This window comes from Delphinus delphis, chromosome 16 (genome assembly GCF_949987515.2).
Source record: "Delphinus delphis chromosome 16, mDelDel1.2, whole genome shotgun sequence".
NCBI classification, from domain to species: Eukaryota; Metazoa; Chordata; class Mammalia; order Artiodactyla; family Delphinidae; genus Delphinus; species Delphinus delphis.
The window spans coordinates 59523601-59551411 of record NC_082698.1 but is presented as its reverse complement, the minus strand read 5'-3'; the positions used below and the strand labels follow the sequence as shown (position 1 = coordinate 59551411).

Genomic DNA, 27811 nt, shown 5'->3' with positions numbered 1-27811 from the left:
CGAACCCGCGTCTCCTGCATCAGCAGGTGGACTCTCAACCACTGCGCCACCAGGGAAGCCCTTTGATACGATTTTTACTAATGATGTTGTAATTTTTAAAAGATGTTACATTCTACAGTTAGAGGTTGGAAAGGGAAAAAAACTAATATCATTTATTACTGAGTTTTTATGAAAACAGATGGATTAATGTAAGAAGACTATATAGGACTATCTACACTGAGAATTTTTTTAATTCTGGAAAAATACATACATCAAAATGAAAACAACTGTTCCTTCTAGATAAGGTATAGGAACTGGCCAAGGTGAAGGTCATAGGGGTTTTAGCCTGATTTATATAATGCTAATGTTTTATATGAAAAATTCATGTATTACTTGCCTAAATAAAAAAGTTTTAAAAGGTACCCAACACACCCAGTAGGATAGCTATAACCAAAAAGGTGTTGGTGATGATGTGAAGAAATTAGAACCCTCATATATTGCTGGTAGGAATGTAAAATGGTGCAGCCACTTTGGAAAACAATTTGGCAGTTCCTCAAATTGCTAAACACAGAGTTACCATATGACCTAGCAATTCCACTCCTAGGTATATACCGAAGAGAAATTAAAATGTGTGGTCATACCAAAACTTGTACATAAGTATTCATAGTAGCATTATTAATAATGGCCAAAAAGTGGAAATAATACAAATGTCCATCAACTGATAGACAGATACATAAAATGTGATATATCCATAAGACAGATTATTGTGTCATGAAAAGGAAGTAATGATACATGCCACCACACGGATGAACCTTGAAACCATTATGTTAAGAAAGATAAGTCAGATACAAAAGGTCACACATTATGATTCCATTAATATGAAATGTCCAGAACAGGCAAATCAATACAGAAAGTAGATTAGTGGTTGCCACGAGAAGGCAGTATTAAGGAATGACTCTTAATGGGTACAGGATTTTCTTTTGGGGTGGTGAAAATGTTCTGGAATTAGATAATGGTGATGACTGCAAAGCTAAAAAAGACTAAAAACCACTGAACTGTATACTTTAAAGGGTAATTTTATGGTATGGGAACTATAGCTCAATAACATGGCACAGCAAAATTCAGCTCTCCTTTACATATGCTTTTTCCCAGTCTATTAGACTTTTTCTTTCTTCACTTCTCTCATCAAGCTTTGGTCCATCATTTCAACAGTATTCTTTTTTTGGGGGTGGGGGAGGCCACGTCATGCAGCTTGCAGGATCTTCGTTCCCCAACCAGGGATCGAACCCGTGCCCCCTGCAGTGGAAGCGTGGAGTCCTAACCACTGGACCGCCGGAGAATTCCCTCAACAGCATCCTTGACTAAAAGCCTAAACTCACCTGTCTGGCAAAAAAACAAGCCTGATGAATTTCTTCTCTCCAAGCTTATACCTATGACACCAAATCGTATTGGAAAAAGTCATGAGATAGGGCAGATATGTTCCACTAAAAATTCATGAACACTGGGACCTCCTTGGTGGCACAGTGGTTAAGAATCCGCCTGCCGGGCTTCCCTGGTGGCGCAGTGGTTAGGAATCTGCCTGCCAATGCAGGGGTCATGGGTTCGAGCCCTGGTCCGGGAAGATCCCACATGCTGTGGAACAACTAAGCCCATGCGCCGCAGCTACTGAGCCTGTGCTCTACAGCCTGTGAGCCACAACTACTGAGCCAGTGTGCCACAACTACTGAAGCCCGCGCGCCTAGAGCCTGAGCTCCGCAACAAGAGAAGCCACCACAATGAGAAGCCAGAGCACCACAATGAAGAGTAGCCCCTGCTCGCTGCAACTAAAGAAAGCCCACACGCAGCAAAAAAGACCCAATGCAGCCAAAAGTAAATAAATAAAATAAAATTAAAAAAAAAAAAAAGAATCCGCCTGCCAATGCAGGGGACACGGGTTCAAGCCCTGGTCCAGGAAGATCCCACATGCCGCGGAGCAACTAAGCCCTGTGCACCACAGCTACTGAGCCTGCGCTCTAGAGCCCGCGAACCACAACTACTGAACCTGCGGGCTCCAATTACTGAAGCCCGTGCTCCACACCAAGAGAAGCCACTGCAATGAGAAGCCCGCACACCACAACGAAGAGCAGCCCCCGCTCGAAGCAACTAGAGAAAGCCCACGAGCGGCAACAAGACCCAACACAGCCAAAAACAACAAAACAAAACAATCATGAACACTAACTCCAAATGGGCCTTACTCTTGCCTCTATTCTGAACCCCAACCCACCTCAGACTCCTTCACTCGGTGGATTACGTATCTCCTATGTCACAGATAAAATAGAAACCATACAATCTTTTCCTTATACATAGTTCATTCTAGTTCATTCCAGTTCCAAGAGGAGATTTCTCTCCATTATCTAAGGCCAATCCTCTGCCTTAGATTCTATTATCTCCTGCCATTTTAGGAACCATAAATCATTGATGAGCCCTTCTCTCTCTCATATAATCAACATCTCTTCTCAATAATTCCTCCCACAGCTTTTAACAGGGCTTAAGACTTTCCCATTAAATAAATAAGCAAAAATTTTAAATTCTTTCCCTCAATTCTTTCTCTCTCCAGCCACCAATTTCTTTCTCCTCCATCTTCAAGTCAACCTTTTCACTGACTCCTCACTTCTCAATCCATTCCAATTTAGCTTTAGTCCCCATCACTCCATCAAAACTGCTCTTGCTAATATCTCACCCATAACCCTACTATGCTCCTAAATCTAACAAGATTTTCCCATTCTCATAGTATTTGCTCTTTTAGTAACATTTCAGAATGTTCATCCTTCTTGAAACTCTCCTCCTGACTCATTCATTCTCCAGGTATTCCTTTAGTCTCTCTGGATGTTCCATCCTGGTCTCCCTCACAGCCTCTCACACTGTATTTTGTCTTTCTCCCAGTGCCCCAGCAGCACTTATTCAACAATGTTTCTTCTTGTCCTAAGGCTAGTGCACATGCTCATCTCTACCCAGAGTATTCTGCTTAACTTCGCAAATTTAAGGCTTTGGATTATCATTTTAGTTGTCTCTTCTTCAGAGAAGCCTTCCTTGACTCCTCCCTGTGCCAGACCAGGTTTTTGTTTTGTTTTGTTTCTGGAACAGTAAGAGGAAAAAGTTTTTAACTAATCACATGAAATTGACATGACATGCTATTATAAGTAAAGGAAGATAAATAATACTGTTACAAAATTTACATTTCTCACATCCCTTTCAGAGGAAAATGCATTAGGATTCCTCTTGATCTGATGGACTGATTTCCGTAAAATTGTTTTTTTTTTAATAGTAAATAACAGTATATTTTCTCAGACTGCTAAGAAGTGGTTAGAAAGGCAACTATAAAATCTATAATGAAAACAACTGACAGGATTAGGGCTGTTTCATGAAATATTAAGGACTATATCTCTTTTTTGGCTGTTAAATCAATGCACCTTTTCACTGGTAAAGCAATTGTTTGCTGTACCACAGAAAAGGTGCACTGATTTAAAGAGCTTCTTCTTAAGTAATATACATTCAATTGTTCAAAACTGAAGTGAGTTTTCTTTCTAATGTTGCCCTCTTTTGGAGAACAAGCAAATATCTTTGTCTTTTGTATACAGTTAGGCAAATATTGTGAAATGCAGCTCTTGTGATCTGAATTTTATTCCCTCACAATTAAACGGGGGCAATTAATTATTATTAGGAATAAGCCTTTGAAACACTTCCAGCTTTTAAAACAGCAAGGCTTCTGAATAACTTCTCAAAACTAGCTTTCCATTTTGGTGCATGACCTGATACCTGACACATTTGATCTGTATTTTAGTCATTTCTTCTAATATCTACACTTTGCCTTCAATAAGGGTTAGTGTTGTGGTTTCAAACAATTTTTACATATAATAGAGTAAGTTTTCATTTCACAGAACTGAGTTTTTCCACTCATGTACCTGTGAAAGGTAATTTGAGCACACACATATTTGCATACATATTTGTGTGTATACATATACATTTTTTAAAGTAAGTCACTTTTACCATTAAAATAAAGCTAGACAACACGGAAACTACGAGGAACAGTTTGTCTTCCTTAGAAATCCTTTTCTAGGCTGAGAAGGGCAAGTACAATTTGCTGAAGGATTTGATGAAGCTCTAGTCTTTTCATCATGTGTTAATCCCACACTGTCATGTCTTATCACCACAGCTACATACATGTCCACTTCCTCAGTAGCACTAGCCTCGAGGTGTAATGTCTATCATAAACAGGACATTGCTGACCAAGCACTCAATACTGTTTGCAATCATTCAGCAACTCATTCTCCACTTTGCCCAATATTGGTATCAAAGTAACACTGACAACTCACCAATATCTTCCTCTGTACACTGCCCCAAACAGATATACACGTTCATTCCAGCTTCTCCATTTCCTAACTGCTGGAACTACATCTTCAAAGAATGCTACTTTCATGCACCCAGCTGTGAATGCTGCCCGCCACGCCACGTAGCCCTGAAGTTATTTCAGTACCAAGGTCTTTTGGTCCAGAGACATTTGCCAGCACACATTATCTACCACAGCACGGACCATCTATTTTGCGTCATCCACTCCATTTCCCAGATGCTGTAGGGATCAGAATACCCCAACCCCATGGGAATCCTCTTCAGTCTGTTTCCCCAAAAGACTGAGGTCCTGGGACTTCCCTGGTGGTCCAGTGGGTAAGACTCCACACTCCCAATGCCGGGGGCCCAGGTTCGATCCCTGGTTGGGGAACTAGATCCCGCATGCATGCTGCAACTAAGAGTTTGCATGCCACAACTAAGAAGTCCACATGAAGCAACTAAGAGTCTGCATACTGCAACTAAGAAGCGCGCATGCCGCAACTAAAGATCCCACATGCTGCAAACTAAAGATCCCACATGCTGCAACTAAGACCCAGCACAGCCAAAATAAATAAATAAATATTAAAAATTTTGAGGTCCTGCTGGCACTCCTCTTCTTTCCAAGAGGAAAGAAGTATCTTTGTCTCTTTGTTAAGATACTCAATGTTTTCTTTAATGTAAAGAAATTGTTCTTCACAAAACTAATCAAGTGGTACCTTTAATATCTAATGGATCACGGTGACTTTGGTGGGCAGCTACTGGATGCTACTATGAGAATCACCCTATATTGGGAGGTGGGAGAGTAGTGGCACCTGTGCCTGCAGAACGATCGTGGGCGTCTCACAGCCCTCCGTTAATCTCAGAGTTGGCAACTACCTGCAACCTGAAGCACATCAGGGAGATGCTACCTCCATGCACCTGGAAGTGGAGAAGGCAGCCACCCCAATATGTTTTTATAGTACTACATATCCTTCCTTTGTGGCATTTGTAACAATTGTACATTAATTTGCTATTTGATTAAGGTAAGACATCTTCATTCAACTACTAGTTCCAAATACGTATAAATTCTGCCTGGTTTTGCTCACCACTATATCCATAGTGCCTGGCACACAGTAGATGCTCAATAAATATTTGCTGAATGAATGAATCCTGAAGATGTCTTAGAACTAATCCAAGATTTATTTTACTTTACCATAAGTATCTGTCTGATGACCTCATGCAAATTTATAGGGATTGGCCAAGTAGAATTCCTCTGTGTCACAGAAATAGGAAGGATCCAAGAATTTTATTGTTATAAAGGATGTAGCTGATAAACACACTAAGAACTTATTTCTTCCAATTCTGACCAAGTTCCTGGTAGAACTAATCTCGTATGTCAATGTACCTTTTTTGCCTGGCAACAATTTCATAGATTTTTGAATTTTATAAGCAACCAACTACTGACTTGATTTTTATAGATAACTGCAACACAAGATTGGCAAGTGTTCTAATAAAGTTTCAAACTAAATACATCTTGATAAAATAACTGTTCCTATTTCATCCTGGAACCTATCACCCAAGAGAACCTGGTCTTCTGACATCTTCAACTTTCTTCTCTGCTACCACCAATACTTAAGCATCTATTCTTACATTTTTCTCTTGTACTTTGGTAGAAGCATTGTCCTTCAGCCTTTCAGAGGCTAGAGCATCTATCTATGCTTTTGAATCTACCTTTTCCATAGGCCTTACTCCAGCAGTTATTGCCTCCCTTTCTATCTTTAATCTTTTCCTTGCTTACTAACTCTTCAGACTGAAGTCTCCTGTTATCAAGAACACATTTACTTTTGCCATTTTAGCAAATTATCATTCCAATCTTTTACTTTTATAGTTTTAAAATTATGGAAGCAAGAAATGCTTGTTATATTCAACAAATGGTTCGGGGACACTGGATAACCATATGCAAAACAAAGAAGATGGACCCCTACCTCACACCATAATAAAAAAATTAACTCAGAAGGGATTAAAGACCTAAATATATAAGCTAACATTACAAAACTTTTAGAAAAAAAATTGGCATACGGTTTAGCTATGACCTCAAAAGTACAAGCAGCAACAACAAAAATAAACAGGACATCATCAAAATAAAACGTTTGTGCCTCAAAAGACATGAATTTCAGAACAGCATTATTCATAATAGCCAAAAAAGTAGAAATAACCCAAATATCTATCAACAGATAAGATAGATACAAGGTGGCATATCCATACAAAAGAATGTTGTTCAGCCATACCTTGAAAACATGCCAAGTAAGAAGCCAGACACTAAAAGTCCGTGTAGTATATAAAAAATATCCAGAAGAGGCAAATCCATAAAGACAGAAAGCAGCTTAGTGGTTGCCCAGGGCTGGGGCAGGGAGAGGATTATGGATTAAGTGGTTATGGCTAAGGAGTATAATGAAAATGTTCTAAAATTAATTGTGGTGATGGATGCACAAGTCTCTGAATATACTAAAAACCACTGACTTGTACACTTCAAATGGGTGAATCAATAAAGCTATTTTTTAAAGAAATACTTATTATAAAAATTTCAAACAGGGTGCCGCAGTGGTTAAGAATCCACCTTCCAATGCTGGGGACACGGGTTCAACCCCTGGTCGGAAAACTAAGATCCCACATGCCATGGGGCAACTAAGCCAGCACACTCCAACTACCGAGCCTGCGCACCACAACTACAGAGAAGCCCGCGTGCCTCAAATACAGAACCCACGCTCTCTGGATCCCACACACCACAACTAGAAAGCCCGTGCGCAACAACTATTGAGCCTGCATGCTCTGGCCCATGCACCACAACTAGAGAGAAACCCACACGCCACAACGAAGAGGCCCCGCGCTGCAACGAAAGACTCCACGTGCCGCAACTAAGACCCAACACAGCCAAAAATAAAATTAAACAAAATTTAAAAATTTTCGAACAGTATAAAAGTGTATGAAGTTCCTTTCCTAGTCCCACTCCTCACAGGTAAACAGTATTAACAAATCGATATGTATCCTCTCAACAGTTTCCCCCATGTATAAACAAACATACAGAGAGAATTAAAAAAAAAAAGAATCCACCCTTCAATCTTTCACCATAATATACACATACACTTTCTCCCCCTGAAAATACTTCTGACATCTTTCCTAGTCAATACACATAGCACTGCCTCATTTTTTAAAAATTACTGTGGTTAAACAATACACAACATAAAATTAACCACTTTAACCATTTTTTAAAATATGGTAAAATACACATAAAATTAACCACTTTAACCATTTTTAAGTGTACAATTCAGTGGTGTTAAGTACACTCACAAGGTCACACAACCATCACCACTATCTATTTCCAAAACTTTTTCTTCATCCCAAACTGAAACTCTGTACCCATTAAACAATAATTTGCCATTTCCCTCTCCTCCCAGCCCCTGGTAACCTCTAATACACTTTTTGTCTGTATGAATTTGCCTATTCTAGATACCCCCTGTAAGTAGAATCATACCATATTTGTCCTTTTGTACCTGGCTTATTTCACTTAGTATAATGTCCTCAAAGTTCATCCATGTCATATAGCATGTATCAGAATTTCATTCCTTTTTAAGGCTGAATATAGTCCATAATTTGTTTATACCACATTTTGTTTAACCATTCATCTATTAATGGATACGTGGGTTGCCTCCACCTGTTGACTACTGTGAATAATGCTGTTATGAACATGGGTGTACAAGTAATCTGTTTGAGTCCCTTCTTTCAATTTTTGGGGGTATATACCTAGAAGTGGAATTTCTGCATCATATCATAATACTATGTTTGACTTTGTGAGGAACTGCCAGCCTGTTTTCCACAGCAACTGTAACATTTTACATTTCCATTCCTCATTGTTTTTTAAACTACTGCTTTTCTTTTTAAAATAAAATACCTTTAATTTCAAAATGACCACGAAGGTCAGTCAATAAAGCACTGGGTTAAATAAGGTTGTTTCTAATTTTTCTCTAGTACAAACAATATTGTAACAGAAATTTCTGTATATCTTTGCATACTTATGGGAATATCTCTGTAGGACAAATTCCTAGATGTGGAACTGCTAGATGACTTTTACATTTTTTTTTTTTCCCCCGGTATGCGGGCCTCTCACTGCTGTGGCCTCTCCCGCTGCGGAGCACAGGCTCCGGACGCGCAGGCCCAGCGGCCAGGGCTCACAGGCCCCCAGCCGCTCCGCGGCATGTGGGATCCTCCCGGACCGGGGCACGAACCCGCGTTCCCCGCATCGGCAGACGGATTCTCAACCACTGCGCCACCAGGGAAGCCCCGACTTTTACATTTTGATAAATGTCAAATTACCCTCCAAAAAAGTTTCAGTGATTTATACTTCTATCAACTGTTTATGAGAGTGCCCATTTCATAAAATCCTTGCCAGTATCAATCTTTTCAATCTTTGCCAATCTTAGAGGCAAAAATATTTTAATTTTTTAACTTTTTAAAAAAAGTTTTAATCTGCACTTCTTGTTATATCACAAATGATCTCAATAGAAGGTTTGAGGCTTAGCAGTTAAGCCTCAGATGAGAGAAAGTCATTGATAACTGCAGCTTAAATATAAACTTATCTTAACTGTGGTTCTGCCATAGTCATTAGAGAGGAAAATGAGTTCTACATAGGAAGTTATTTCACTTAATTTGACTTCTACATGAAAACCTCTCCAAAATATACTAAGATTTTCCTAAGCTTGGGAACTCCATATGTGTAAAACATTTTATTCATCTAGATCCCACCCTTAAAGCATTACTGCTAATCTGTCTTCAACAACATTATTGTAGACCTATCGGGTAGTTGAAGAAATTAGCTCTGAGTTGTTTTAACACTGCTAAAAATTCAGTGGAGACAATGGTACTGTAATATGTTAACTGTCTATTCTTTAGGATCTGGAAGTCTTACTCCTACATTAAATTAAGTAATCAGAAATCAACATTCTTTCTTCTAGTACTCAGTGCTTTAACTGAGTTAGAATGTAAAGTTATAATATTTACTATAACAGTCAAAAAAATCATTTGAACAACATTCTTTATCTTTTGTAAAATTATAATTGAAAATGTCAACTAAGTTTTACAGTGTTTTTTCCACAAAACATAATTTAGTGCCAGGAGAAAAACAGAATTCTTTCTCCAGATAATTTTATATATGTGTCCTTTTTTTCCATTAATAACTAGATAACCCAAAATATATTTCTTTTGTTCTTAATGACAGGAACCTGAGAGCTACGTTGTACATGCCGAGTTACACTGCAATATTTTTTTTTCATTTCTAATGAATTTCTACTGTTAAAAAATCTTTATTATTCTTTTAATATATGCTTTTAAAAATATCACTGGAATGCTTTATTTATATAAGGAGAAACATTCTCACACTGCATGACTATATTTCTAATACTAAGGAAGGCATGCTCAAGCAAACAGACAACACCATTTTGGAGGTTTTGGAGATTGTTATAAAACCTCCAAAGGAAATATGATTAATATAATTTGAATGCCACTATGTGATTTTTTGCAAAGGCAAAAGATAATTCAGGGCCCAAAGTGCCAATTACAGAGGGCAAAACTTTCAATAATTCTTCTCTAAGTGCTTAATAGTTAACAAAGAAAGGCTAATCATCCACACTGGGAATTTATCCAGTCCCTTTGGTTCTTAGTGGGACAATTATACAACACTATAGATCTATCCATTTCAGTTGTCTCAATCTGAGAACCACTGTTCTACCCAATAGAAGGCAATGCTGTTGTTAAAAGTTATGCCAATTTGGACTTCCCTGGTGGCACAGTGGTTAAGAATCCACCTGCCAGGCTTCCCTGGTGGCGCAGTGGTTGAGTGTCCACCTGCCAATGCAGGGGACACGGGTTCATGCCCCGGTCTGGGAAGATCCCACATGCCGCAGAGCAGCTGGGCCCGTGAGCCACGGCCACCTGGCCTGCGTGTCCAGAGCCTGTGCGCCGCAACGGGAGAGGCCACAACAGTGAGAGGCCCACGTACCACAAAAAAAAAAAAAAAAAAGAATCCACCTGCCAATGCAGGGGACGCGGGTTCCAGCCCTGGTCTGGGAAGATCCCACATGCCACTGAGCAACTAAGCCTGTGCACCACAACTAGTGAGCCCGCGCTCCAGAGCCCACAAGCCACAACTACTGAGCCCGCGTGTCACAATTACTGAAGCCCGCGCGCCTAGAGCCCATGCTCCACAACAAGAGAAGCCACCGCAATGAGAAGCCCGCGCACCGCAACAAAAAGTAGACCCTGTTCACCACAACTAGAGAAAAGCCTGTGTGCAGCAACAAAGACCCTACACAGCCAAAAATAAATAAATTTATTTTAAAAATTATTCATTAAAAAAATTATGACACTTAAAAAAAATCTGATTATCATTCAAAGCTATTTGCGGGGGGTGGGATGGCAGTGGGATGAATTGGGAGATTGGGATTGACATCTATACACTAATATGTATAAAATGGATAACTAATAAGAACCTGCTGTATAAAAAATAAAATCAAATTTAAAAAAAAAAGCTATTTGCGTTGATCTCTATATTGTAAAAATATTAATATATTTTTACACTGTATTTGCTCCTTAACATGCGGTAAATTAAATCTCAAGCATAATAAAATATCATACTGTAGGAAATATGTACTTGAAAGTAAAAAAAATGAAATCACTTCCAAGAAGTGATTCTGATTCCACCAGAATCAAAGAAGCTTTTTCTATCACACTAAGTAGACTGTTTATTTGCATATCTCATTATTTATGTTGCTTTAACTGGACTTACAAGCTCAAATAACTAAACTGTCTTCTCAGAGCATATAACTGAATGTTTACCTCTCAAAAACTAAAATTCCATTTCTTTGATTTAGTCAAAATTATTAGCTTCTCCATTAACAAGTCGTAGTAAATTTTTTTTTAAATATTGGAAAAGACAAAAAATGATTTGCCAGAAGTTCGCAGTCAATAAAGTAAATAAAAACTTTATGTTTTTAAACAGTAATGAATTTCCACAAGTACTTTGCCCAAGGAAAATTCTATTTGCTAGAACACTGGAACATATTTTTACTTCCACAGATGATGATGCAATCACTTAAGAAATTTCTCAAAATACAGATATTTGAAATTCCCTTCTGACCCTTTCAAAATACAGATGTTCCCAGAGTAAAAGGGATCACATTAACTGACATCAGTACACATAAACTCTTTCTGCTATTTTGCGTTTGAGATGCCTTCTTCAGAGGCATAAAATATGAAGGAAACAGAAAACACTCATTTATTACACTTGTAAAATCTTCAAAATTCAGATTTACAGTGATGGTTAGAAAATGTCTTGACATAGCTATTAGATTTCCAAAACAGTAGAAACTTTTAATTTGTTAAAATATGAAAGGTATTAGATATTTTATGGAGCAAATTCCTTCCTTAACAGTTAAGAGCTCTCTCTCAAAATATATATTTTATTTTTAAAAGGGCTGATGAACAATTTTCCTTAAGAGTAAAGATGAAAATCACTGTGCTGTGGAACTCTTCTTTTTACTATGTTGTTTTGAACACAAACACACACCCACACTGCATACTTTGCCAAGCCTGGGTGAATTTATTGTAGTGTTACTCAGTCTTCTAATGCTTCTAATGCTACTGGCTAAATATCTTCTGCTATTATAAATAATATGAAGCATGGTTGGGCCTTTCTCAAAAATCCAATAAAATTGCTTCTCAGAGCTATAAAATTATAATATTTAAAAAATGAGTTCAAAATATTTAGAGGTATTTAGTTCCTAAGAGAGAAAAAATGTTTGTAGACCACCTTTCTGAGAGTAATCTATTTTGACTTGTTGGTAAAAGCCCAATGACTCTGTGGGCTGAATATTTTGTCAAAAGGTCTATTGTTTATATAGAAAAGTTCCAAAAATGACTTCTAGAACATTAAGTTCATAAAATTTTGTTTTAAATGATTCCTAAAAACAGCAAAATCTGGAAAATTTAGATACTTACTAGGTTTATGACAGTAAAAATGCCTAGCATCATGTAATCTCTGATAAAATATACAATGGATTTAGTTATTTTATTAAAAATAGATAACGGCTTCATTTTTTTAGACATGAATAAGGTTCTGTAAAATGGAAAATTAGCTTATTCAAAACGAGCGTTAATTACTATGCACAGAAGCATTATAAACCATGGCTCAACATGTCTATCCAAATTAGTTACTGCAAATCCTTACCTTGTATTAGTGTTACTAAAATCCAAATCACATTATAGGAATGTGATTAGGGGCAAGGGGACAGGTAGTGGTATAGGGCAGTTAGGAGACCAGAATATGTGTGTGGGGATGCTGGAGGTTAATATGTGAAGGACATAAAGCTTTGCCTAAAAACAGTAATTAAGAAAATGAAATCAGTGCATTCTGTCTAGCCTTTATAGTACTTTTGCTATGACTCATAGCAACAATGTTAATTTTTTTTGTTTGAGTGCCTAAGATAGTTGTTAAAATCTATGTACTCCTTTGCACAATTTTTAGTTGACAAATGAAATTTTTCATCGTAAGAGTTTCAAAGGATTTAATTCTGTCATACTGAAAACAGTGGTAATTTCTGAAAAATGATTACTTATTTTATGTATCCAGTGGACTCTAAATACCACAATGATTTTATGCCCACCATCATCCACTTTAAAAAATTATATTAATGAAGCATTTTTTAAAAACTTGGAAATTTTACATTATTCTTTTCTTTTTTTCCTTGAACTTGCATTTTCATTCCATTTTTATATTAAAACAGTGATTCTCAACAGGGGTAGAGAGGTGGAGTTCCGAGGCATGGTGGTGGGAATTTTGCCTGCCAGGGTACATTTGGCAATGTCTGAAGACATTTTTGATTGTCACAACTGGGATGATGGGTGCTTCTGGCATCCAGTGGGCACTAGAGATGCTGCTAAACATCCTATGAGGCTCAGGTCAGTCAACAAACAACAATCATCTGATACAAAATGTCAATAGTGTTGAGGTTGAGAAGCCCTGCCCTAGAGTGATATATTTCTATGACCAAAAGTCTTTTATTCATCACATTTTCTCTACAAGAAAAATATTTATGTAAACTGATAAAAATATAAATTTCCTATAACATAAAGGCCTAAGTGTTAAAAAAAAAATGTCTCCTAGAATGGGTTATTACAATTATAATTAGTATACATTAAAGAACATGATTAAACAATCATCATCAAATATAAAAAGTGAAAATATATTAAAAGATTCCTAATTAATGGATAAAAGCTTATTTTGTTATTTTCAATTAGGTATTGTATCTGTGAATAAATATTGCTACAATGAGACGGAATTCAGCTCAATGATACTTCTATTTTCATTTTTATGAGAGCTGAGAAAACTTTATGTAAATAAGTAGATGGAAAAGGAGTTCTGTTGAAATAATGTCACTTATTTTGTAAGCTCCTATATGTTATATACACTAATAAGTTACATAGTGACCTTTTATTAAAAATTATTTCAGTGATCTATCAGCCAATAACTTAAGGAGATTCTCTTAAATATTGTTAAAAGCAAAGAATTTGAAACCAACTGACTTGCAGAGGATTTGTTAGGTAATCCTTCAAGGCATTCATTTTCTCACTACCTACTGAGTAACCCAGAGATTTTTCAACCCCTGCTTTACTACAGAGACCAAATTAGGCCTTGTTCAATGAAGACTCTTTGGGAACTTCCCTTACTTTAATATGAGAACACAGCTTCACTTATCAGGTAGGGTTTGGGATATCTCAGCAGGCATTTTAAAATCTAGTAATTTCTATTAACTGCCCCATAACCACGTCCATCATGAAAAGTCAGGCACGGGTGTCATCAAATACCTATGCCTAACACCCTAGTTCTTAGAAATCATATGATGGGTTTTATGAAAATTAGATTCTCAAGAAAGAAAATAGTCCAAATATGACTAAAATTCTTCCCATTACTCCCTTACCTCTTAGATACTCTGTACTGTGCTGTGGTCAATTTTCCAGTCTCAGGGTCATGTACTGTAGCTCGGCTCAGCTACAAAAAAAGAGAAAGGACAAGGACTTACTCACGTAGCAGGCAATTTGGGGCTTTTGTTTTGTTTTGTTTTGCCAAGCCACAGGTGATTGGAAGGGTTCAGATTGGTCTGGATGGTAGGTAATGGTTTCGAATCAGCAAAAACATTTAGAAACGTGGCAATAAGAAAAGCCACTTGCAAATCAAGAGAAAATGGGTTGACAGATTTTTGTTGTAGATTGTCCTTTCACTTTTTTTTTAAAAATCATTTGAAGCTCTATGTAAATTTTTTATAGCACTGGGTTTCACAGGTGCTTTCTCAGATCTAGAAGTTTAATGTTCTTTAAATTATTTGACAAAAGAATAATTAGTGGTCTCTTTAGTCTCTTTAAATTCATTTTTTAAAACTCTCACCAAGCTATAACTGTCGTTAAATCTCTCTGGTGAAGTAGAAGGCAACTAAACTCAGAAGTAATAGCATTTGAAAGACTGAGATCTGAAGCATAACTGTTCTTTCCATTGCCAGCTTTTAAGTCAGCAAGTTTTTTAAAATAAAAACTCCAACAGGAGAAATAGATTACTCCAAAATGACAATGTTATTTTATAAGATGCATGAACAAATGCCAATACAATCATCATGAAGAATGATGTGAATTCACCACAGCATTTATGAATATGAGAGAACTACATAAACAAAGACTACTCCTAGATTAATCCAGGCTGCTGCTTTCTTTCCCCCCCTCTTTGGCAAGAAAAAGGAAAAAGAAAACAAGTATAAAAGCCATTTCCTGGATATCTGATTCCTAACCTGAAGAGCGATGCAAAGCATATTAACTCCCTAAAAATAACAGACCAATTAAATATTAAAAACAGAACTTCTAGTTAAAGGGAAAGACCTGTGAAACACAAAGCAGTTTATCCATGCGTAAAAATAGGTGGTGACTTGACTGGAGACTGAAAATGACCTACTTCCCTTAAATGAATAATTCCTGTAGGATGTACAAAACACTCATTAGAGGGCAAAATATGCAGCATACACATCTCTTACCTTTTGCTAATTCTGTAATGTACCGTCTCCAAGTCTCCTGTTATTGGGTTTGAAATGGTGGCTCGCCTCAGCTGTGAAGCCAACCATCAAAATAGTTGCATTATAAAAAAAAAAAAAAAAAAAAGAATCACATTTATCCAATCAGTCAGAATTCTGGGATTTTTTTTTTTACAAAGGAGGCTAAAAAGAGAAAATAATTCCATAGACTTCCAGTCACCTGTGTTTAGCCTTGAAAGCCTGTTGATTTTTAAATATTTTATATTTTTAAAAGTTCTTTAAAATTTTTTGTTTTTGTTTTGTGTGAATGGAGGGTACACAAACAAAAGAGACTGGAAATTAAATTTCTTTCAACGGTTAGAGGACGTGAAGTGAGGAAAAGAAATTTCTAAAATTTGAAGTCTAACTTATAGTTATAAGAATGGCTATTTGCAGTTAATAATCCATTCCAAACTTTTTGTTTTAATTTTTTCGGTGATGGAAATGTTTGCAAAGATAATGTTCAAAATTTGTTTCAAGGTCATCTTTTCTTCCTTCAAGATATTTACTCATATATTTCACATAAACAGTGAAATAATCTTGGATGAGCACAAAGACAGATGAAAAGAACTCATAAATGTTAAGAAACAGAAGGAGATGACAGCCAAGATAATGATTTTAAACTTTTTTCTAAAAATGAAGGATGATTCAGATGTTAACAAAAGAGTATAAAATTTTTATTGCCATTGAATTACTTGATCAAATAATCCAACTGAGGCATCCACTTTGAAGATTGAGGCCTCCAAACCCAGAAATATAAGACTTGATCTCCAAGCTGAAATGAACTCCTAATAAATATTCTACCAAGGTAATTTTGGTTTACTGACCACAAATAGTGAACTAAAATCCAAAAGAGAATGACAGAATATGATGGGATTATAAGTGGCATTCTGCTTAAGAGATTTATAAGAACTCCCTTGGACAACATCCATACATATTAGACTCGTCTTTTCCATTTAAAGTGTAATCTTTAGTAAAAATCAAAAAGTACCCATTTGGAAAAGTAGTAAAACTTAACAACAACAACAACAACAATTCTGACTTCAAGTTTATTCTACAGTACAGATATCCAGACAACTCAACTTTTATGATATAACATGGAACAGCAAACTGTGGTCCATGGGCCAAATTCATCCAGCCACCTGCTTTTAGAAATAAACTTTCATTGGAATATAGCCACGTTCATTTATGTATTTTCTATGGCTGCTTTTGCACTGCAACAGCAGGGGTGAGTAGTTATATAACAGGCTATACAGCCTGCAAAACATAAAAAATATTCACTATCTGGACCTTTACAGAAAAATTTGCCAACTCCTGTGTAATAATTGAGCAAAAATATTCCTAGTGTTTATTTAACAATCTCTTTATGAAAATGATGGCGGTTTGTATTTTACTATCAATAAGACCAAACAGATCTTAAGAACAAGCTGATGGGAAAAAAGGCAAGAGCATAAAGGGCAGGCTTTCTCACACCCCCACAAAAGAAGAATTTCTATGCTAAACACTAAGTTTATAGGATTGTGTTTACAATAAATTGTTTTTCTTATTAAGATAAATGACGTGGGTTGAAGTCAGAAAACTATGATGTCCTTATTTCAGATTAGCAAGATGTTTGTACCCAGCTATATCCTTCTAGTAATAATGTACCTAAACAGGAATAAAAGTACTTCAAGTATTATTTCAGATAAAACTATAGAAGATATAAAAAGTTGGTCTTTGATTAGTCTCTGAGATTAAAGGGCTCCAAAGTACATAGAAAACTTTTTCAGGAAGGTGCTGAAACACAAATTTTTCAAGTGTGAATAAAAATCTCATCTATGATTTTCATAAATAAGTGCTTAAAACCCAGTTGCAAGGTATGTTATTTGTGTTGATAACAGAGAACAACTGGTACAGAGCTTAGTTAATGCCATTAGTTTGCAACAACAATATCTAAAACTATCTATGGGCTTATCGCCATGTCAATTATCATTTTTATAATCTTGCAAAGGAAAAAACTGAAACGCCGGTAGAGTAAATTGAGGAGAGAAAAAAAGAAAAAAATTATTTACCCTTGGTTTTGCTAGATCTTTAACAATTTCAATTTCTGCATCAGAAATAATATCATGGAAGCGAATAATACGAGGCTTGTCCCACTCATCCTCCTGTTTGGCTGGAGCCAGAATAAATTTAGGATTCCGGTTTCCATCATGGTAGCGGCAAAAGAGTTTTTTCTGTCTCCGAGGAGTCTAAACATAAAGTTAAAAATATTATAAATATATTAGAGTAATAATATTTTTAATGCTTGTTCCTATGAAGATAAGAAACAATAATCATGCTAGTGTATACACAGAGTATCTGAGGAAGAACACACAAAAGAAACAGTACCCTGCAAATATTCTGCATCAAATGGGACCTTCAGGATTTTAAAAGTTTTATTAATGATTATTTTCTGGAAGAGATGGTAGGCCTTAAATTTTTAAAAGGTGAGGTTTCTCTTTAACCCCTTCTCTCATCAAAATAAAGTTCAGGCATTGTAAATATGAAAGAAATAATAAAATATTTATAGAAATATGAAATGAATGGCCAGCACTGCTCCAAACTTCACAAGGTAACCGGGAAGCACTCAGAAAGTGTCTAAAAGAAAAAAAAAAAGAAAACAAAACAAAACCTAACCAGGTTTTCCCAAATACCTCCCAATTTTTAAAAACTTTAAGGGATTTTTTTTTTTAAAGTAAAGAAGAAAATGGGTAGCTCTGAAAAAGAGAAAATAAGTTATTAAACAAAGAAGCCAGGTGCTTTTACTAGCAGGTATTAAAGACAGAGTGGTCAACAAAACAAATAAAGGTTCCTTTCAATCATCTATGTATTATATTAGCTAAATAAGTTATTCCATTGCTGATTCTTCTCTTGATTAAACAAGTATTTCATATTATGAGGTAGGAATAATATTAGTTTTGGTTTTAATTATTAACTACACAAAAACAAATAATGATTCATGTTTATTCTTGTACTTTATTTACCTAGAATCAAATCCAAGGTTTTATATCAAATAAGCTTTTTATATGATGATGAGATGAATTTAACTATTCTGAGAAAAAGGATGCTCCTTTGACCTGGGGCAGAGTTGACGTGTGTGTGTTACATCAACAAACTGGCAAATTAACAGACTTCTGTTTTTATATCTGTAGTTCTATTTTGCTCTCTTCTTTAAGAGATTCTAAGGGCAATAAAAAATATCTGCTTACTATTGGAAATCTGAACACTGACTAGATATTTGATGATATTATGGAACTACTATGAATACTGTGATACTGGAAATACCATGATAATGGTATTGTGGTTATTTTTTAAGAGTCCTTATCTTTAAAAGACACACTAAAATATTTAGATGTGAAATTTTAAAAAAATGTTTCATGAGTCTAATTTGTATTTACTTATTAGCTCCCAAAGCGAAAGTAAACATGTTCTTCTGGGAATCCACAAACTTATCAAAAATGTCAACATAAATATGATCTACTTATTTGCTGTTACAGGTTAGGCTGTCAACAGTGAGTCATCAAATACCAGGAAGTCATCAACATAAAAACGTAAAACCCAGCTTCAGTTTATCAGTAGTAGAGGAAAAAGTTAAACACTATTCAAATGTTTTCACTTAAAAGTACTCACTTCAAAAATTCACTAACTCCTTCTACGTATGCCCGCATTCAGCTGAACACTAGTACCACATGATATTCCTTAAATAAGGATTCCATGATCAATTAATGTTGAGAAACAAAGTATATCCTATCCATAATGCATATTATCATAAAAAGGATCTGAAAAGTCCTAAAGCTGAACAGAAACTATGTTCCCCACGCTTGAACTTTATTATTTTTGGCCTATTACCTATTAAGTATCCTGAAGCACTGGTAATCTGAGTACGAATACATAAATATAGATATACAATAAACAAAGAGATATTTATAGACATGTTTTAGTATTTTAAAGAATAACTGTTAAAGCCAAAATCTGTTTAAAGTCTTTGTGCATTTTTTTTTTTTTGTGGTATGCGGCCCTCTCACCGTTGTGGCCTCTCCCGTTGCGGAGCACAGGCTCCGGACGCGCAGGCTCAGCGGCCATGGCTCACGGGCCTAGCCGCGCCGCGGGATGTGGGATCTTCCCGGACCGAGGCACGAACCCGTGTCCCCTGCTTCGGCAGGCGGACTCTCAACCACTGCGCCACCAGGGAAGCCCAAGAATTAGATAATTTAAGGGAAGTGATAAAGTTTTTTCTTATATTTTAATGCAAAAGAGATTTCAGCAATCTTAAATAGAAATAATATACCATTCTAAACCACCCTATGAAACAGTGGATTTATCTATACAGTGATCTCTTTTGGTTCTGCTCCTAGTCAACCTTGACAGGATTGCCTAGTGAAATGTTTTTGTCTATTTAAGAAATATTAAAAATGCACAAAGGGCTTCCCTGGTGGCGCAGTGGTTGAGAGTCCGCCTGCCGATGCAGGGGACACGGGTTCGTGTCCCGGTCTGGGAAGATCCCATGTCCCGCGGAGCGGCTGGGCCCGTGAGCCATGGCCGCTGAGCCTGCGTGTCCGGAGCCTATGCTCCACAACGGGAGAGGCCACAACGGTGAGAGGCCAGTGTACCGCAAAAAAAAAAAAAAAAAAAAAAAAAAATCTGATTCTTCACCTTAAAAAGCCTGTTTTAATCTATGAAAAGGGTAATAATTACCAAAAACGCACTGTAATGGTATATGATTCACAAGTTTTGTTTTAAAGCTATTTTACTAAGGGTTGGAGCATATTAAGTGTGACACCTATAATAAAGTGATGTGGCATACTGTAATACTTTATCAATAATTCTGATTTTTATCACAAATTTTAAAAATAAAAGAATTCTGAATCTCTCTAGAACTATGTACAAACACGCACACACATCCACTTCCACACACACACAATTGGCTTTTCCACTTTACCATTTTGATACCCTCCCCACGGCACAGCATTTCGTACTTCTGTCTCTCTGGCAGGTAATCCGCAGCAACCCCTTTTTTCTTCGGTGTGGTTTTCTGATCAGATTGGTCATCTGAAGCAGACTTATTGGCATCTTTTTCTTTAGCCATTATATACTCAAAATATTTTAAGTTACCATTAGCTCTCTGATGTTCAGGATCTATTAGAAATGAAAGAAAGCATGTCCATGAGTAAGCTTACAGTTGTTCAAGCATCAGAATACAACAATATACAAACTGAGGAATATATAAATTTACCTTCCAAACCAGGATGCTTTTGAGAGTGAAAGGAGGCACTAATGAAAATTAGTATACCAAAACAATAGGTATAAACCTGTACTGCCCAAAGCACATCAAGACATATATTCACCCTCTACAAAAAGAGTTCTGGAGATGGAATCAGCCATTTATTTCAAAGTAGCAATTACCGCTTCTACTTTGAGAATGTTCCATGTGAGAATTTACTAATCAGCTTTGATGTCAAATGAATTTTAAAGTATTACTTATTACACTTATTTGAAGCAATGGAAAAGATTTTTCTGAGATTGAAATGTAATGACCATGAGGAAGACAAGGTATACAGTTCAAAAGCAACCTTTACCACAGACACATTATAAACGCAGAACACAGTCTACTTCTGAGGGCTGAGTGGACTTCCGTCCCAAAATTCTAAGTGAGATGGAAAAGAGAAACTAAAAATATAATTTTCAAATAAGCCAGAATCCACTAACTGCCTTGGAATTGCTAGTCATAATTGTTAGCTATCTTTTAGTAGGGGAAAGGAGGACTACTCCACCCATCCAGGAGAAAAAAAATCCAAACCACCAGACACACACAAATGAAAAAGACAGAACAGAACACAGAAATTTCACTTGTGACATTAATTGAAGTGTTTAAAAAATCTAGCCTTAGATTTGTAAAATACTTCGTCTTTGAGAAACTGCTCATAATATATGTTGTGATACACACAATATGAGTCTACTTTTGTAAAAGAAAGGGAAAAGAGGGGAGGGGGTATACTACGAGGAAACAAAAAAAATTGGTGGGTATCTCTGAGTGACTGGCTCTGAGTGATGACTATTCTGTATTTTTTTCTACAATGAAGTATTTTTTAAGTCAGGAGGAAAAATATCACTAAAAAATACTGGGGAAAAAAGGGTAATTGAATTAATATCTCAATTTATTAATTCACTCAACTAAGAAATAACCTAATTATCAAAAGCTTATTTTCAGGGCTTCCCTGGGCGCAGTGGTTGAGAGTCCGCCTGCCGATGCAGGGGACACGGGTTCGTGCCTCGGTCCGGGAAGATCCCACATGCCGTGGAGCGTCTAGGCCCGTGAGCCGTGGCCGCTGAGCATGCGCTTCCAGAGCCTGTGCTCCGCAACGGGAGAGGCCACAGCAGTGAGAGGCCCGCGTACCGCAAAAAAAAAAAAAAAAAAAAAAAAAAAAAGCTTATTTTCAGATGACCAATGTTTTTGAACTGTTCAACTCTCCTAATATACACATATTTACCTATTCATAAAAAGAATTTTTTTTAAGTTTTAAAGCTTCGTTATACACCAAAGACCACATGAATTTTTTTAGCATACAACTCCACCACAGATTCTGAGTTAGTAGGTCTGGTATGGAGATCAAGGAATTTTCATTTCTAACAAGTATCCAAGTAATTGTGATGCATGTGGCCCCTGGCTCATACTTACAGAAATACTATATCTCTGTTCAAAACACTAGTGGTAAAATCTTCATAAGATATCATATTTTCCTAACATTTGAATATGACAATCAAATATACTTCCAGTCTATTTATTTCTATGAAAGAATTTCAACCAGAGGATATAAAATGGAAAATCTCATGCATGTGCCCTCAGGACCACAAAACTTAAGGACTGAGAGACTGATTTCCCATAAATGCCTAATTTTCAGAAAACTGATAATATTGGAATTTTCTTAAATTACAGGGAATTGGTCAAGGGTTGCCTCATATCAATCTTAGGAAATGTTGCTTATGGTTTCCAGGGGCATGAACAATAAATCACCCAAGTTGAGCTGGTGTTAAAAGTAAGCTGAGGGCTTCCCTGGTGGCGCAGTGGTTGAGAGTCCGCCTGCCAATGCAGGGGACACGGGTTCGTGCCCCGGTCCGGGAAGATCCCATATGCCCGTGAGCCATGGCTGCTGAGCCTGCGCGTCCGGAGCCTGTGCTCCGCGATGGGAGAGGCCACAGCGGTGAGAGGCCCGCGTACCATCAAAAAAAAAAAAAAAAAAAAGTAAGCTGAATTGAGCTTGTTTGTATGACTGGACTGGTTTTATCTGCTTAGGGAATGTTCAACGCTAGTCCCCATTTGTTTTTGATTTGAACAGACTCTAACTGAACTTTCCCCTCTTTACATTCCCTGCCCATAAACACAGCCTACCCCAATCCCTCAATGGACTCACCTGTAGCTTCCTACATTTTGCAGGTCCTGAATGCAATTCCTCTGCTATTACTCAACTCATGTTTTTGACAATTTTGAGTTTGCCTCATTTTACCTTTTTATTTAGGTTGACATTTCAAATCACTATTTCTGAATATGAAATGCAATAAACCAAAAACTTCCTTCAAAGAACACGAGTCAATATTTAATATGCAACAGGGTAAACAAATATTTTTGACTGAGTTAGCTAGGTTAGGTCCAATTTTGAAATTCCTGAAGAGTACAGAGCAGAGAAACACAGCTACTGTTGTAGTACTATTAGGTGAGAAAGACCAGTCGCCATTTATTTAGAGGATAAACAGAAAGATAAAGTATGTCTGACAGATGAGCTCCTGACTTACGACAAATAAAAAGTACCAAAGCTATATGACAAATATATACAGTCACACATAATTATAATTAGTATATCTATATATCCACCAATACATGTTTAACCTTGAATTAGGCCAAATTAACATACCTAGTTCAAGAAGCTTCTTTGTGAGCAAAAGTGCTTTATCTAGGTCTCCCTGCTGGTACACTGCATAGCTCAAATAATCTAGAACAGAGACTTTATCAATTGTAGAAACCTCGCCTTCATCCAGCTGTCTTAGTGCTTGTTCCATCCACAGTTCTGTATGGTAATAATCTGCTTCTGTGTAGGCCACTTTGCCCAACTCAAAACAGTCCTCAACTGTTAGAAATGATTTGTGTTTTACTCCTATGGAAACAAAATACAGAGAACTTTAGGAATCTTAATACTATTATATACTTATTTAGGACAACACAGCTTTCAAAGTACTATCTCCCTCTCATTTGAACCTCACAACAACCTTCTGAGGTAGGAAAAGCAGGAATTATCCTAAGTTTATAAACAAAGGAACAATCTACAAGGTAGTGAAACATGGCAAGGATCACACAGCTAATAGGTAACGTAGGACCTATAGAACCCGAGACTTCAATTATCAGCCATCATACCAAAATGAAGCATCAATTAAGTTGAAGCATGCAATTTTCCAACACAGCGGGAATCACCATATGAGATATATCTAACTCTTAACCAACAATCTGGGCAAGGGATAAATGGACAGGAAGAGAGACAAACCTGTCAATTGATTCTTTCCCCTCTTCCCTTCCCCTACAGTAACCCTTTTCAAAAGCACTAATGGTATGTAATTTACATACCATAAAGTTCACCCAGTTAAAGAATCCAATAGTTTTTAGTATATTCACAGAGTTGTACAACCATCACCATAATCTAATTTTAGATCATTTTCATCACCCCAAAAAGAAACTCTGTAACCTTAAGCAGTCACTACCCATCATCTCCCCTTTCCTGCCCTATCCCTACACACCACTAATCTACTTTCTGTATCTGTAGGTTTGCCTATTCTGGCTATCTCACATAAATGGAATCACACAACATATGGTCTTCTGTGACTGGACTCCTTCACTCAGCATAATGTTTTCAAGGTTCTTTTTATTGCCAAATACTAGTCCATTGGGATAGACTACATTTTGCTTATCAGTTGATGGACATTTGAGTTGTTTCCACTTTTTTGGCTTTTATTAATAATGCTACTGTGAACATTCATGTACAAGTTTTTCTGTGGACACATTTTTTCATTACTCTTGAGTATATGTACCAGTGGAATTGCTGGGTCTTATGTCAACTCTATGCTTAACATTTTCAGAAACTGCCAAACTGTTTTCTAAAGTGGCTGCACCTTTTTACAATCCTACCAGCAACGTATGAGGGTTCTGATTTCTCTACATCCTCACCAGTACTTGTTATTGTCCACCTTTATTATAGCCATTGTGGGTATGATGTAGTATTTCATCGTGGTTTTTAAATTTTATTTCCCTAAATGATGTTGAGCATCTTTTCACATGTTTATTGGCCATCTGTATATCATCTTTGGAAAAATGTCTATTCAAATCCTTTTGCCCATTTAAAAATTTGGTTACTTGTCTTTTTATTATTGACTATTTGTTTCAAATATTGTACAATTACCATTACTTTCATAAGAATAAGGAAAAAGAGAGAAAGAACTATAGAAAGAAATAAATGTAACAAATATACTCTGAATGATAGCAACCATATAACACTGCATTTTTATAAACAGTAAATCAGATGAGTTAAGTGGAGACTTTAAGAGCCTGAGTATTTTATGTTTTTTGTGTATACCATGTTAAGTAAGCAACAGAGAGAAAATTACATCTGGACCACATATTCTGGGGTGGTGGGGAGGGAATTGCTTCTGATATAAAACACAGTTGACCCCTGAACAACAAGGGTTTGAACTGCATGAGTCCACTTATACGTGGATTTTTTTCAATAAATACATGTATGTACTGTAAATGTATTTTTTCTTCCTTATGATTTTATTAGTAACATTTTCTTTTCTCTAGCTTACTTTATTGTAAAAATACAGTATATAATACATGTAACATACAAAATATGTGTTAATCAACTGTTTAAATTATCAGTAAGCCTTCCAGTCAGCAGTAGTCTATTGGTAGTTAAGTTTTGGGAGAGTCAAAATAGACACGCAGATTTTCAACTGCTCAGGGGGGTCAGCACCCCTAACCCCACCATTGTTCAAGGGTCGACTCTACCTAGAAATGCTGAATTAAATGTAACAATTATCCATTTGTACTATGGCCAAGTTCACAGGAATTAAGCAAATTTCTTAGGGCCAAAACCAAAAAGGAACTTGAAACCTAGAGAGGTAAGCAGAGGATGAAGCTGCATCTCCTCTGGAGGCAGTCACTAGATCAGAATACTAGAAGCTTGATTTTTAACCACCAAGAAAGGGACAGGAGATAAAGCCTCAGGCCCATGCAAAGTGACAAAGCAGACCCTTGAAGAACTACATCTTGAATGGGAGAATGAACTAGAAAAAAAACTCTGTCAGCTGGCAAAGAGAAACAACAAAAGAACTTGTTTTTCTCAGTCTTCACTGCAGGTAGGTGAAAAACAATCCCTTAGAACTCCACAGGCACGCTTTCAGGGAGGTTTTCATTTCAAACATATGCTATCTCCATGGTCTGGAAAACTAAAGCCAAGAATTTAACTTAAAGTAGTCGTAGGTTGGTAATGCAATAGGACAACTGGCAGAAGCAACATTTATACTCTGCAAAATGCACCCTCACCTCAGGTTTTGCAATATTCCAACACACAATCTGAAGAAATGCATACAATCCAAAATCACAAAGCACATGATCAAACAAGCCACTATGAGCAAAATTAGCAAAAACTATTAAAAACCAGTATTAGACAGTCTTCAGATGTTGGTGTTATCAGATTAAGAATACAAAACAACTATGATTAAAATGTTTAAAGAATTTTTTAAAAATAGAAAATATGAACATGTAAGATACCCTAAAAAAGACCAGGCAGATTTGAGTGGGGGGAAGAAATAGAACTTCCAGAAATTAAAAATATTATCAATGAAATAAAGACATATTGGTCAGGTTAAACAGCAAGTTAGACACAACAAAAAAAAGAGAAGAATAAACCAAGAAGTGAGAACTGAATAAATTACCATGGGATAAACTACCCAGGATGCAGCAGAGAGGAGGAATACATATGAAGTTCTAGTTAAAAGACAAGAAAGAAAAAATAAGAAGACAGAAGACAACAGCATGTGTCAGAAGAAGACAACAGAATGTGGAAAAGGCACTATTTAAAGAAATATTGGTGGACAATATTCTAGCATTAGAATACATGAAACTTCAGATTCAGAAAGCATAGAGAATAATAAGCCAAACAAAGTACATGCAAGGGCTTCTTAAGGATTTGTTTCAAGGAGGAACAAAACAATTCCAAAAGAGAAGTCTGAGGTACCAAAAAAAAAAAAAAAAAAAAAAAAAAGATAACCAAAGAAATTGGTATACATTTAAAGAAAAGTGAGCCATCAGATTGGCAAAAATCTCAAAGTTTGAAATTTTTTGTGATGCTGTGGGGAAATAGGCACTCTCATATATTGCTGCTAGAAATACAAAATGACAGAACCATTATGGGGGGAAACTGGGACAATATTAGCAAAATTTCCTATGTATTTCCTCTTTGATTCAATGGCATCACTTCTAGAAAAAATATCCCAAAGATCACTTAGCAAAAAAACAAAATAATATATGCACAAGGTTAATGGAAGTATTATTTTTATAAAAGCAAAAGACTGCAAACAAACCAGATGTCCATCAATAGGCGCCCAGTTAAATAAACTATGGTAACTCCACAAAACAGAGTAACATGCAGCTGTAAAAAGAAATGAGGAGGATTTCTATATAGGATATGAAGTACTATCCAGAACATATCAATAAATTAAAATGCCAAAGTACAGGAAGTATTTATACCATGCTGCCTTCTGTGCTGATGTTGAAAGGAAACAGGAATATATATACATTTGCTTATATTTTCAAAAAGAAACAGTGGAAATGAAAAAGCTAATAAAGTGGTAGTTACATATAGGAAGAAGAAAGGAACAGGTTGAGGAGTACAGAAATGAAAGTGAGACTTCTGTCAGTGGACCTTATTAGTATAGTTTGGACTTTGAAAGAAGATAAAAAGTTCTGCATGACTAAAACTAATATGAGAGAAATGGTGAAGGTGGTCAAAAGGTACAAACTCCCAGTTATATGATAAATAAGTCCTGGGGATGTAATGTATAGCACGGTGACTATGGTTAATAATACTGTATTCTATATTTAAAAGTTGCTGGAAGAGTAGATCTTAAAAGTCCTCATCATAAGAAAAAAATTTTTTGTAACTATGTGCGATGGTGGATGTTAACTAAACATCTTGTGGTGATCATCTCACAATACGTACATATCCGCGTCATGTTGTACACCCAAAACTAATACAATGTTATATGTC

At 36.4% G+C, this 27811-nt stretch overlaps 1 protein-coding gene and 1 pseudogene across 4 annotated transcripts in view; both read right to left on the bottom strand.

Moving 5' to 3' along the window:
* Positions 1–27811, bottom strand: part of P4HA1 (prolyl 4-hydroxylase subunit alpha 1) — a 94848-nt gene that overhangs the window by 20674 nt on the left and 46363 nt on the right. For 2 of the 4 annotated variants that reach the window (XM_060034806.1, XM_060034808.1), the window contains exons 6-9: positions 23411–23650; positions 20443–20639; positions 17537–17713; positions 15450–15520 (exon numbers count right to left, since the gene is read on the bottom strand). In XM_060034806.1, the coding sequence (XP_059890789.1) occupies positions 15450–15520; positions 17537–17713; positions 20443–20639; positions 23411–23650 (685 nt within the window). Of the gene's footprint in view, positions 1–14351; positions 14423–15449; positions 15521–17536; positions 17714–20442; positions 20640–23410; positions 23651–27811 lie in introns of all 4 variants that reach the window. The other 2 variants (XM_060034807.1, XM_060034809.1) reach the window with 2 other exon arrangements.
* LOC132439441 (enolase-phosphatase E1 pseudogene) lies at positions 3509–4623 on the bottom strand (annotated as a pseudogene).